Source organism: Urocampus carinirostris, chromosome 16 (genome assembly GCF_059441175.1).
Source record: "Urocampus carinirostris isolate Australia breed hairy pipefish chromosome 16, RoL_Ucar_1.0, whole genome shotgun sequence".
NCBI lineage: Eukaryota > Metazoa > Chordata > Actinopteri > Syngnathiformes > Syngnathidae > Urocampus > Urocampus carinirostris.
Window position 1 is genome coordinate 16,190,641 of NC_142364.1, and position 14,426 is coordinate 16,205,066.

Consider the following 14,426-nt stretch of genomic DNA (forward strand, 5'->3'; position numbering starts at 1 on the left):
GATGGCAGGAACGCGGAAGTGGCACTTCCGTGTCGAGCGAGGGTAGTCGTTGACAGCGAGAAAACAAGCTGATGGCCAGGACGGGGGAGCAAAACAGAAACGGGTCCAGAAAAGAGGTCGGTAACAGGTATCAGGCAGGAAACAGGGCAAAACAGGTTGATGGACGGGACGGAGGAGCAAAATCAGAAACGGATCCAGAACAAGGTCGGCAACATGTATCAGGCAGGAAAACAGGGCAGGATAATGTCGGAGAGTACAAAGGCTTGCCTAGCTGAGAGCATAGGTTCGCAGACGGTCTGACGGGTTCCTCTCGGAAGACGGGAGTTTAAAAAGAGACCAACAGCCAATCAGGTCCCGTGGCTGTTGGCGCCAACGGGGCAGCCGCAGGTGCCCCGAATCAGTAATCATGACATTAGCAGTTTCCACGATAAGTAGATCCTTTTGACTTGCTCATTTTTCAAGTGGGTCGTACGTTGTAAAAGTCTGAGCACCCCTGATCTACACTCTAAAGTGCTTTTTCTTTTGAATGAAAGCATCAATATTACCATATAATGTCCGATATACCCAAATGTTTGACAAAGGAGTTGACGAACAGGTATGCTAACAAACCCCATTAAATAGAATGGAAAAATGACCAGGGTTGGGTAGGGTTACTTTAACTGGATTACTTTTAATTACTTTGGGATTACTCCAATACCAAATATGCTAATAAAAGACAAAAGAAACTAAATATGAATAAAATTATGACTCACAACACGTGGTAAGCTTTCTCTCCTGGCTTTGATCTCTTTGATCTCCGGCAAAACTAACATCAAATGCAACAGAAACAAAATGAAAATAAATCCAAACAGCTTGCCAACATCATTTTTGCCGTTCCATGTATTCCGTTACTCCCCAAGCCTGCACAAAATGTAGTCATTTTATTCATGTTTAGTTTCTTTTGTCTTTTATTAGCATATTTGGTATTGGAGTAATCCAAAAGGAATTGAAAGTAATCGAGTTAAAGTAACCCTACCCAACCCTGAAAATGACACTACTGAGAAGGAAGAGCAGGATCGAGGTAGCCGAAGAGAATCCTGGGAAAGAAACTTGGGGAGGTTGTCTTGGGAGGTGGAAGTATTTAGAAGAATATTTGAGGAATACCTTGAGAAGAACACTTGGAGAAGACGGAGGGGCAAATGAGCAAAGTCCGGTAAGGTAACTTGGGCACAAAACACACAATATACCGGCCGGTTTTTGGTTAGCTGTTAAGCTTAGCATGCATTTGTAAGGAACATTTCTGACATTAGGCACAATACAGAATCCTGTGTTTCTTTAGGTATGTCAGGGCGGACCAGAACAGAGCAGGAGACCCCAGAGCGTTCGTTACAAGTCTTTTATTTGGGGAAGCGTACAGGGTTAGCGGGAGACGCGATGACCGTCGAACGTCAGCAGCAACGCCGTGAAGACAACTTCGGGACACGTAGCCAATCGTAGCGTGGGACGGAAGCAGGTCGAGTTTACCGGGACTGGAGAGAAGATCGTAGCGTGGAACGGAAGCAGGTCGGATCGGAGGCAGGCAGAATCAGGTAAACAAGTCAAAAAGACACAGGAAAATCAGGCGAGTCAAACGGGGTAAAAAGTATCCTCAGACGAAGAGGTGTCCGCTTAGCGTGCTTAAAAAGGGAACATAAACCAATCAGGGAGCGCATTCCAGCGCGTCAGATGATTACCCCAGGTGGCTCCAATTAGGTAATCATGACAAGGTATTTACAACGTTTCCATCTTTATTCAACTTCATTTTCCACACTATTTCTCCTTTGTTCAATAGAATCGCGAGTTTCTCATGTCAACAATGTTTTTTCTTTTGTTAGATTTAATATTCCTTGTCATGTAAATAAACGTAGTTTGTTAGAATCAAACCACGTGCATTATTCATAAATGTGTCTATATAATTTTCCTTTTGGACTGATAAAGCCTCATCCATGTGTCAGGACCAGAACGGAAACAGGACCCAATGGCGTAACGTTTACCACAAGTTTTATTGAAGGAAAGAGGAAGGGCCGCACCCACGATCCGGTGTTCGCTGTACGTGGGAAGCAAGTTGCTCTCGTACTCGGATTGTGATCTGAACACGGAAGTGTATCTTCCGTAGCGACCGATGGCGGTGTCAGGGACGGAAAAACGGGTCGGTGGCCAGGACTGGGAGAGCAAAGCGTGGTCGGGGTCGAAAACAAGACATAAGCCGGGACGGTAGAGTAGACGTAGTCGCGATCACAAATGGGTCGTAGCCGGAGACAAACGAGAGCAAAAAAGGGACAGGCGGGAGTCAGGGTCGAAAAAGGCTTGCGTTGTATAAACAGAGGTTCACAGACGGACTGACAAAAGGGGACTGACAGAACTGGGTTTAAGTAGGGAAAGTGAGGCAATCAGAACCCGGAGCGGTTGGCGCCAGATGAGCGGGCACAGGTGATTCACATCGGTATTCATGACACCATGAACTCCAAAATCAATCGTTTAAAGCTAAAAATAAAACATATTTCGAGTATTGCTTCCTTTATGATAAATGCTAGACTCAATATGAGGCCATATCGAATCAATTTGGGCGGGAAATCGAAAGCCTTACCTGCTGGCCGCATCTGTAACCACCGAATTCTGAACCAGATATATAAATAAATAAATATAAATGTCATGTTTACTGATGTGACTCAGCTGTGCCCGCTCTTTTGGTGCCAACTGACGCGGGTTCTGGTTGGCTCCCGATCAGTATTTGAACCCAGTCCTGTCTGTCCCCTTTTGTCAGTCCGTCTGTGAACCTCGGTGAACACTAGGCAAACCTTTTTCGACCTTGACTCCCACCTATCCCGATTTGTGCGCCCGTCTGTCCCTGGCTTCGACCCGTTTTTGATCCTGACCACGTCTGCTCTCCCGTCCTGGCTTTCGACCTCTTTTTGTCCCCGACCATGTCTTCTTCCTATTCTGGCTTACGACTCGCTTCCGACCCCGACCACGTTTTTGCCCTTCTGTCCCAGCTCCCGAGCCGCTTTTTCCGTCCCTGACACCGGTATCGCTCGCCACAGAAGATCCACTTCTGAATACCAGCCCTTTCTCTTTCCTCCAATAAAACTTGTGAGAAAAGCAACGCAAGTGGGTCCTGTTTCTGTTCTGGCCTTGACACTAAAGCAATTTTCTCTAATGTTGTTTTTAAAATACACATCATACTAGTATATGTAGATTATTGGCAGGTCCAATAATCAAATTACTCATTCAATTGTTTTCCTCCTGCCCCACATTATTCCTGATGCCAAATGTATTTACTATATGTTTGATCTCAAATAGTAACTGAGATTTCAATTTGCAAGTGGAAAATTGTGAGCCCAAAGATTTGGACTTTATTTAGAACCTCATCCCTTTCTCCATTGACTTATCTTGTCCTGAAGAGCGCTTTAGCTACTTATTAGTATTTTCTCACTGCCTCTTTACCAGTTTCCCCCACTCATTTGGGAACACTCTCTACTATGGGGGCACCCTCTTTTCCTCCTTCTCCTATTTTTTCCTTTTTCGGCGTCGCCCTTGAGCTTTTCTATTAGCCCGTGGAAAGCCCTGACAAGCGCGGCAGAACGACACTAAATCAGGAATCAGCATCTGAGCCACCATGAAGGTCACGGGGCCCAAGACAGCAGACGCGAGTGTGTCATCTCAATCGGGCCCGCATGATGGTTCGATTCCCAGGTTTTGTGCTCCTTTCTCTGTCACGTTTGCAATTGCAAACTAAAACGAATTCGGTCAAAAATGTTTTATCATAAATGAAGGAGCTGTATGGAATTTGGAACTTTTTGACTTGCTGCCGCCATCTCCTGGCTTATGTCATTATTGCAGCCTCGGTCAGCTCGTTCATGATACGCATGCAAGTACGTGCATGGGTTGGCGTTTGGACTCCATTTGAGGAAGGCCTTTTCTTACTTTCACCAATTTTATGCTGCACTAACAACTAGAAATGGAACAAAAACCCACAGTGACGAGCGTGAAACCAATTTTCAGCACTGCCCCAACCCAGATTCCTCTGACCTAATGTGTTCCGCCACGAACGGCTTCGCTGAAAGTAAGATAAAAGTGAATAAGAGCAGTGAAAAATTAAGTATAAGAGCTCTTTGAACTCAGTTAGGAGTTGTTAACAAATACTTAACAGAGAAAATAATTATAATGATTACATTTTCTGGATCACACGTTGTGAAGCGTAACACTTTAACTAAATCCGTCATCCGTCACAGTAATTGTTGCAGAAGTGGCTTGGATTTTGTGTCTTTATTTTTTGTAATTAGTGCTAAAAAGGAAAAAGATGTATCGAGAACAAATAGGTTTCATTGTTTTTTTTTATATTGTTGTATTTTTATCCTGGAAAATGTTGCAAATTCACAAAGAAAGAAAAAATAATAGTCATAATACAGTACTTGTACTGTAATGTAATTTTACAGTGAAATAAAGTTATGTGAAAAAAAAGCAACTTGTTTAAAGGGATAAGTCATTATTGGTTGGTTGCTGGGTTGCTGGGTTGCTGGGTTGCTGGGTTACTGGGTTACTGGGTTGCTGGGTTGGATCCCCTAACCACTAGGGTCGTAGGGGCACCCTTTCCTGTGGTGCATCTTGTATTTAAAAAAAATTGGCTTGAGAAATAATAACAACAATAACATTGATAAGCGCTTATTTCAAAAGCACTATGTTGCAAAAATAAAATCTTATGCAAACCCTAAAAAATAGAGGTATATACGTAGGGTACAGAAGCTTTTCGTTCGTATCTATTTGGCGCACACTGCCATCTACTGGATACTCGGCAATTCACCCTTCGGGTTTATTCATGTCAATTGGAAATTATTCTGAAACAGTTCTCCTCTATATTGAGTCAAACATTTTCTGAAGCATAAAAAAAACCAAGTGGCGCTTCCAAACTATTTTCATTTTCTTTATATTCATAAGCGATGTCTTCCCATTATTGAAACCGTTCACAACCTAAACCATTGACCCCCACAGGCTTCCGTCATATGAGTTTGTATACAAGAGCCCCAGTTCTTCTTTTTACATTTTTCACCGTTCCCATAAAAAATCAAATAATATTTTTGGATGCATTTTATGATGACGATATTAAGATAAACAACTCATATTCCATGTGGACCCATAAGCGGACACGTTACGTTGATGAATGGTAAGCAAAAATACCCTGAACGCGACACTCAGCTAGCATGTGATGTTTTGTTTTTAGTTGAACTAGACCTTCAGCAGTCATTTCATCTACTTTGCTTGTCCTGATAAAATATAAATCTTTCTCGTTTCCTCTTTCCTCACAAAAGGTTTTAAGATTGTCTAAAAACAGACTGCAGTCATGCTTCGGTGGATTTTTGGTGGTCGCGAGACGCAAAGCTCCGTGGAGGTGAGACGTGAATGCCACACCGCGTACCTGAACGTAACACAACGCTTCCCATTTTAGTTGTTATTGTCAAGATCACGAGTTACTCTTAAATTTCACGCCAGAAGTCACTTAACTAAAGAATAATAAATTATATTAAATTAAGATTGTTCACGACGTATTATTGATCTCAATTTATCTTACTAAAGCGATAGTAAACCTTACAAACAAAGCGTGGTAACTATTTACTCACAACAAGACAGACTTTGTAGAAAGTTTATTTTAGTCACCAAATAAAGAACACAAACAATGATTTAAATATCTTTCTTAGTTCTTGCCCCACTTACAGTAAATTCAGTGTTACTTATTCTACGTAGCAGTATATCCATCCATCCATCAATTATCTGCACCGCTTATCCTCAGTAGGGTCGCGGGGGTGCTGGAGCCCATTCCACCTATCTTCGGTCAGTTGGCAGGGGACACCTTATTTTTTAAAGCCGTACAAAAATTCTTATGTGGCAAACAGTAATCCCTCGGTTATTGCGGTTAATGGGGACCAGAACCCCCCACAAAAAGGGAAAATGCGCAAAGTAGCAACCCTTCTTCATAAAACTTTCCTCAAAATGATGCCCTTACCGACTGAAAGTATACGACTGTAACAAAATAACAACTGTAGATCTACAAATAAAGCCACAGAACATAGAATTGCATTGAATGAATAGGTCTTTATTGTCACTACACAAAAGTACAATAGAATTGGAGGGCTTCTCCTTTCAGTGTAAGAAAGCGATTTAGAGTGTGGCTGGCTAGCTGCACGCTAGCATTGGGAATAATTTTCCCAAATATAGTGATTTCCCACAAGTTGTCGCTTCAGGTCATCCATTTTATGAGCAATTGATCTGGCGTTGGTGTGATACAGGGGTCGCTTGTGTGAGATGTGACGTAGCCTAGCCACAGTAGGCCGGACTTGCATCGTTGCTATTGCCTTCTCTCCCAACGCTTTCTCAGTCACTTCCCAGACCCGATAACGGAGTCCGTTCTAATTGATGAATTTCTTTTCAATGTAACGAGCCGTTGACATACTAGCTGTAGCTGTATCTGTCCTTTGCAGTTTGTTTTGGGTGGACACATTGACTTCTGTGCCTGCCCACCCCGGTTCTTTGACTTATAGTATACACTAGCTTATCACAATTGCGCATACAGTCAGTCATAATCACCCAACACACACAAGCTGTCTCTGTGATAGCGTTTGCTGTTTGCTGCAGAACACAATGCACAATATGTTGGGATCAATAACAATAAAGACAATTCAATCTTTAATCCGCGAAGCAGTGAAAAAGCGATGACCGAAGTGCAAAGTAATAAAGAATTTTATACGATCGAATACAAAATACATTTAATGCAAACAATATTCACTGGCTGGGCCGTAGGTTAATTGTCAGGGCACCCTAGTAGAAAATGTTGTTTACAGGAACGGCGGGAACGGGACGTAAGGCTGATAAGATAATCAGCACATCCAGACGCAGAAAGGCCCTGATGACGTAGAAACGCTCGGTGTTGTTTTGAGTATTCCCAGACATCGCGACACTCTCCTCCGAGATGGTGAAGCCCAGGGGGCTTCATTGGCATGCCCATGGGGATAGCCGGCACACCATCTTGCGGGGAGACGTGGGCCAATAAGAAGAGAGCTAAAGGACTTCAGAAAAAGGCTTCACACAGACGCCAACGTCACTAATTCGGCCGTTTTCGATGGAGTACACTTAGTTAAAATGTTAATGAAATTAAATCTGCCCCCGTGTGAAAATGTCGGCTTTCTTGTTATCTTTTCCATCAAGAAACGAGCGTGCATAAATTGTTTGCTAAATGTAGGTTGTATTTGGTTAATGGACTCAGATAACTAATTCGAACAATTTAATAAACGGTACATTTTGATATTTAATTCCCAACAGTACCAAGGTGTCTCTTTACACATTTTGAAATGATCAAAAACGTATAAAATACAGAGAATACGTATAAATTGACAGGTATGAAACAAATTTGTCTTTGTCATTTGCTCTTTTCCTGGCTTCTCATGACTGGTATGCAGGGTTGGGTAGGGTTACTTTAACTTGATTACTTTCAATTACTTTTGGATTACTCCAATACCAAATATGCTAATAAATGACTAAATATGAATAAAATTAATAAATTTTGTGCAGGCTTGGGGAGTAACGGAACACATGGAATGGCAAAAATGATGTTGGCAAGCTGTTTGGATTTATTTTCATTTTGTTTCTGTCGCATTTGATGTTAGTTTTGCCAGAGATCAAAGAGATCAAAGTCAGGAGAGAAAGCTTATCACGTGTTGTGAGTCATCATTTTATTCATATTTAGTTTCTTTTGTCTTTTATTAGCATATTTGGTCTTGGAGTCATCCAAAAGTAATTGAAAGTAATCCAGTTAAAGTAACCCTACCCAACCCTGCTGGTATGTGATACCACAAGACACAAAAAACAGGAAGCCCAGATAGTAAAGGAACTGCATTTCATTCTTCTTTTTCACTCTCTTGAATCCCTCTCTATTTGTTTTTCCTTGCATCTGCAGAAAAGCGGAGTGCTGTGCATCGGTGAAGAACAGCCCAAAAACTGCTTCACTGAGCTGCAGGTGCTGAAAGGACATTTTGATATTGTTCGATTTCTGGTGAAGATTGATGACTTCAGGTACAAAAACCTGGCCCGTTACCCTCTTGCACTCCACCCTCAAAATCTCTTTTTAGTACACTCCATCCCCTGCACTGATTGACAGGAGAGACTCACTGCAGAGTAGCAGAGCATGACAAGAACACCATCAGCAGCAGTGCCATCGCCTTTGTGCTCATCCACACACACTAACGCCTTGAATGAATGAATGAAAACTTTATTCGAACATCAAAATAAAAACAGAACAAAAACAATAACTCAACAACAAATTAACGTTACAGAATATGATCGAAAAGGGGTAGTAAAAAGCAAATGCTTATATTACCTACCTCTTCATCTTCCCCACCAAAAACACCAATGATATAACAACAATTGGAGTGATATTAATAATAACAGTTATAAGAATAGCAACAATACCACAAAGTTAACTAGACGCACTATTCTCAATCTCCCGCACCACTCATACCCCACCCTCCTCATCTCTGTATTCCGCCAGGAATGTTCCTTTGTATTTAAAACTGAACAAGTGAATAGTTGGACATTTTTGTAAATTGTTCCAAAGTTTGACTCCACACACAGACACACACATACTTTTCCTGGTGGTTCTCACCTTTGGGATTATGAATTCACTACAGCCCCTTAAATGATAATTTCCCTCTTTCCGAATGAATAATTTATGGATGTTTTCTGGCACTATGTTTTTGTTGACCTTAAATAGCAGTTGTGCAGTTAAAATTTTTAGTAAATCATCTCATTTTAATAATTTGAACTGCAGGAATAAAATATTAGTATGGTCTCGATATCCTACCCTGTGTATGGTTCTAATTGCACGGTTTTGGAGGATAAAAAGGGACTGTAGTGAACTTTTGTAATTATTGCCCCAGACTTCTGCACAATATGTATGGAAGAACTAGAGAACAATATAATAAATACAATGCATTATAGTTGAAAATGAATTTGGCTTTATTAATTATTGAAATGTTTTTAGATACTTTAGTTTGTATGTGTCTGATGTGTGTTTTCCAGCTTAATTTATTGTCTGTTATGACCCCTAAAAGCGTAATTGCTGATACAGCCTCATGGTGAGATGTCCATTGACAGCGTCAGAACTGATTCAAACTCATGGCCTCCGGGCCAATTGTAATCCAACACATCATTTTATGTGTCCCACGAGAGTTTAAAACAGGTATGCCCAAAGTCCGGCCTGGAGGCCAGTTACGGCCCGTGATCAAATTTTTACTGGTCAGCGGCCTGTCATAAAATTAGTAATAAAATATGTGGCCCACCAGTGATGTAGTATAATATAAAAGGTGGCCCGCCACCATCCCCCTCTTCTAGGCAACTAACTGGTCTTGGTTTCCTCCATGGCTGTAACCAGACTGTTTTTGGAAGTTCCCATTACCCCTAAATTTAAACCAAGCTCCTCCTAAAATCATGGCACTTTTAAAACTCTCTTTTCCTAAATAAAAGGCTGGATAGGCTTGTAAATGATGAAAAACAATGAAACAAGTAAAAGGGAAACAAAGTGAACACCGCAGCGTCAGAAATACTCCACTGCCTTGAAAAGGTTCAGTCCATTTGATTCCTAGCACTGTTTAGTATGTATGTTTTTAAAAAAAAAAATAAATAAATCAACATTGATATTATAGTTCAGGTATTTTTGCCTGGTATTCAAATTAATATTTCATTTTACAGATTGAACGTTTGTTGTACCACTAGAAGACATTAAATATTACACACTGTCCCTTTAAGGATTTTTTTGAGTGTTGTGCATTTGAGTTAATGTTGATGATCAGTATCCAACTTTATGTGAATTGACATGGTAATTTAAAAGATTGCTTATATTTCTAATATTTGAATTTAATTACGATGTGAAAGGTTTACTATCTGGCACCCATATAAATTGCATTTGGGAAATATCCGACTACAAAAATATTTAAAGATTACATGCATTTTTTTACCCCCTTCGTGGAGGATCTGCACAGCATGCACTTACTTTTTTTACTCAAGTAACTATTTAGATAAAGAAAATGCTTACCAAACTATCAGTTTAACTCCAAATCACTAAATCCAAAGAAACTTTAATCCTCGGTGTTGGTAAAAGACGCGCGTCTTCCTCTTTCCACCTCCCTCACGTCAGACGTCATTTCTGCTTCTCACCAGTAGCTTAAATGCTTTACAAACTTTCTTTCTGCTTTTTGGACAAATATTTCACTATTTTCAGCTTGTAATATGCAGAGTTTGATTTTGTTTTCTGTGCCATTTTGTTCAGTTTCACTCTTGTTTGCTGCACGTCCCCGAGATGTGCACTTCGATGCCAAACCTTTCAATTAGGCGCTGCACTTGCAGTGGACAATTGATTTGAGGGACTCAGCCCCAAGTTAACCTCAAGCTGCCGAGTTCAGCCAAAATGCACAGTTTGGCACTGAAGTACGTGCGGCCAAAGTAAAGCTTCGTGTTTTAGTTTGGCGGCAAATTAAAGCTTCGGCTTTATTTCGGGCTCGGTTATTAAATCGAGTTAATCCGTCAGGTTTGGGCGGGTTCGGGTTAATAGTGCCGCGACTCAGTTCGGGACGGGCTGAATTTTTTAGGCCCAATCTTACCTCTACTCTGAGGGCTGCTACTTCCAGGATAAGTGGAAATTGAACTATTTTTTTCACCAAAATGCGAAACAAATGCGTCTGCCTAATTTACCTAGGGATTGTGGCTGTTTTCAAAGAATATAATATAAAGAGGGACTGCCAGACAAAACGTGTTGATTGCAAAAAGCTAACTGGAAAGTAACGCTTAGCAAAAGTGAAGCAACAGGAAGCTGTTTTAACGGCACAGCAGCGCTTTTTCACAAGAGTCAAATGAAAATGCTACAAAGGCGGCTGCGAGGTTGTGATGCTGATCGGCAAGCGCTTCAAACCTTTCACGGAGGGTGAATTTTTAAGACTGTTCAAAGAATGCCAAGTTGAATAGTCAGCCCTTACTCATTTTTAGCTTACCAATTTTGTCCGCTTTTGGAAAAATTAGGACACCTCTGCCTTAAAATGTCTGAGTGTCTAAAAATAAACATGTCAAAAGAGTGCTTTGACCAAAAACTATATTTTGCACAATGCCTGACGATATCCGATATCATTGACACTAGACTCCAGTATTTCATATCGATTATGATAAGTCAAATTGAGAAATAAAAGTTTCTACAGTGATACTGCTACATACGAGATTAATTTGTTCCCATATTTGTATCTAGAATTGCTTTCATCTCAAGCAAATATCCTGATTAGAAATAACGGAAAACCACCCATTTTAGCGGGTTAAAAAGTCCAAGTTTGTTGGCAATTGAAAGCATCTTCCTCTGCCTTTTTTCCCCACCGGGCCTTCCAAATGTATTAAAGTTAAACCGCAATAGCTACACTAAATAAAATAGTAAGTAAACATAGAAATACAGTAATAAGATGATAATTAAATTACTAAAAAGCCCCTGTCTGTTGTGGTAATATCTGGAATTTCTCGTTGTATTTTCATATAATGGACAAGATTTTTGCTTGAAAGACAGTAGTTTTAATGTAGAGGTATCCCTTTATGTAATTTATGGTATATTATAGATGTGCAGTGACATTTTTTCAATGCCACTGTAATGTTTGTGAATTAAATAGTAAACAAATTCCGAGTTACTTTCCATGAAGGAGTAGTTACATTTATTTTACATAATATTCAATTACATTTATTTACATTTTTAATTTACATCAGGCTCTTTCAGAACAGTCCTTACATTGTTTGACACCCCTGGCTTAGCACTAACCAGAACCCCACCTAGATGCAATTGTAACTCTAAAACCAAGCCTTTACCCTCAAAAAGAGGTCTGGACTAGTAGGCCTCTTCAAAAGGTCCCCACGAAGAGAACCTGTCCCCACAATGATAGTTAAACCCAGTAATGTGGAACCCCATCATGGAGCAGGAACACACATACACTTGCAGCTATCTGTCTGCCATGCTTCACAGATTTTACATAAGTGCTTCGATTGGCATTTTGAGCACAATTGTGTTTTACCGCCTGTGTGGACTCTGTCTCCGTGGTGTCTCGTCACGCATCCCGTGTTGTCAGTGATGATCCAGAAAAATTCCCTCCAAAGATTGCTTTTCATGTGCCGTCTCTTCATCCTGTCCTATCATTTTTCATGGAAGCGCCGGTCAGTGTCAGACGGGGGTGTCAAAGTGTAAAAATGAGGTCACACTTGTTTTTAAGACACTGGAGATTTTAGCAGACCTTATGACAAACCCTGCTGACTTTTCTGATGTCTTTGGTGTTTTGCCAGATGTGCCTCGGCTGGGGACGATGGCCTGGTGCTGGTCTGGAACGTGGAGGTAATGTATTAAATTGAAAGTGAAATTGGATGGTGATGGATCCGAGCCCCCAAGTCATAATTTAGTCATTCATAACACACCTAAAGAGGTTCATGAATGGACAGGATTAATGGCTCTTTTCACCGATACCGGTTCCACTGCCCGGCACTTATTCTAAGACCTGGATGTTAGTTGTGATTTACTAGCAAAAGTGGGTGTCCTGTTACAATGTTGTGCCAATGACGTGACATAATCAATGCATCATTGTGCAGGTTCTTAATCTTGCTTGTTTTAAGCCAAAATATTGTCCCAAAGGCTTTCCTTGACTACATATCTCTGTCTCTATCTCTCTTTGTCTCTATCCATTTGTCTCTCTTTTGCTCTCTCCCTCTTTCTCTTTCTCTTCTGTGTGTGTGTGTGTATCTTCTCTCTTTCGCTCTTTCTATTTTCTCCATCTCACGTTCTCTCTGCCTCTCTTAATTTCTCTCTCTCTTTCCCACTTTCTCTTTTGTCTGTTTCACCTTTTCTCTCGTGCTCTCTCTATCTGTCGGTCTCTCTTTATTTTCTCTTGGTCTCCTCTTTCCCCTGCCTCTCTCTTCTATGTTTCTCTCTCCTCTTTCTCTTCCCACTTCCTAATTCACCTCTATCTCTCACACTTTCTTTTTCTCTCCCACCCTATCTCCCGCTTTCTCTTGATTGCTCCCATCATGCTTTTTTCAGCATGTACTGTATATCCCATCCGATTTAATGTACAGTATGTCACAAACATGAGTACAGCCCTCACATTTCTGCAGAAATTTCATTGTGTTTAATAGAACAGAAGAAACATCACTTTGAAACAATTAAAATATGTCAACAAAGGCCGTGGCTTACTGGAAAAATACCCTCTGGTCTGATGATTCATCTGTCCATTATCTGCACCGCTTATCCACAGTAGGGTAGCGGGGGTGCCGGAGCCCATCCCAGCTATCTTCAGGCAGTGGGCAGGGTACTCCCTGAACCGGTTGCCAGACAGTCGCAGGTGGTCAGATGAGACTAAGTTTAATTTGTTAAGCTTAGATGGTGTCTTCACACCATTTTTGCCGGCAACCAGGTGAGGAGTACAAACATATTTGTGTTCTGCCTAAACTCAAGCATGGTATTGGGAATGTCATGGTTTGGGGCTCCATGAGTACAACTTGAATTTGGGAGTTGCATTTCATTAAGGGAATTACAAACTCAAGTATGTACTGTGAAATACTGGAGCAGAGAATGATCCCCTCCCTCCAGAAATTGGGTCGCAGGGAAATGTTTCAGCCTGACAATGACCCCAAATCAACTTCTAAGATGACCAAGGCTTTTCTAAAGGGGTTAGGGGTAAAAGGGATCAACTGGCCAAACACGTCTACAGATCTTAATCCAATAGCACATCTTTGTGGCATCCTCAAGTGGAAGGTGGAGAAGCACAAGATCTTGAATATCCCCCAGATCTGTCATGTAGTTATGGAACAATTAGCATTCCAGTGGAAATTTGTGAGGTTCTGGTCAAATCCATTGCCTGGAGGATAAAAATGGGTCTCCATTATCCTGATGGCCACGCAAAACATTGAACTTCAATAACTTTAACTTAAGGATTTACTCACTATTGTTACTAAGGGTTTTATGCTAATGACAATATTGTGAGTTTTTGAGAGGAAAAATAAATTTACACTGCTACATAAGCTTTACACAGACCTTTCATGGTGTCAAAGCGATGTTTCTTCAGTGTTGTTCAATTAAACATAATGATGAAATCTCTGCAGAAATTTTCTCTTTCGTGACATACTGTAAAGAAGCACAAGTTGTTCTTGAAAAACATAAACATGTTACACATGACTCTCATTTCTATTCTTTCAACACGAGTGTTGTCGAACCAAAACAAAATTATAAGTCGTCCTACCCACACCTTCTTGGGCACCTGTTATGTACTGAAACAACAGGACTGGTCGTCTGCACAATATCCAAGTAAATATTATGGAAAAGGGTCAAAAATGATGTTCCCCTGACATCAACGTAG

General features: G+C 40.8%; 1 protein-coding gene across 1 annotated transcript in view; it reads left to right on the forward strand.

Moving 5' to 3' along the window:
* Nucleotides 1-4,976: 4,976 nt before the first annotated feature.
* wdr41 (WD repeat domain 41) overlaps nt 4,977-14,426 on the forward strand; it is a 29,154-nt gene continuing 19,704 nt past the window's right edge. The window contains exons 1-4 of the mRNA XM_088355893.1: nt 4,977-5,179; nt 5,325-5,404; nt 7,964-8,079; nt 12,364-12,412. Of these exons, the coding sequence (XP_088212019.1) occupies nt 5,357-5,404; nt 7,964-8,079; nt 12,364-12,412 (213 nt within the window). The 5' untranslated portion in view covers nt 4,977-5,179; nt 5,325-5,356. The remainder of the gene's footprint in view (nt 5,180-5,324; nt 5,405-7,963; nt 8,080-12,363; nt 12,413-14,426) is intronic.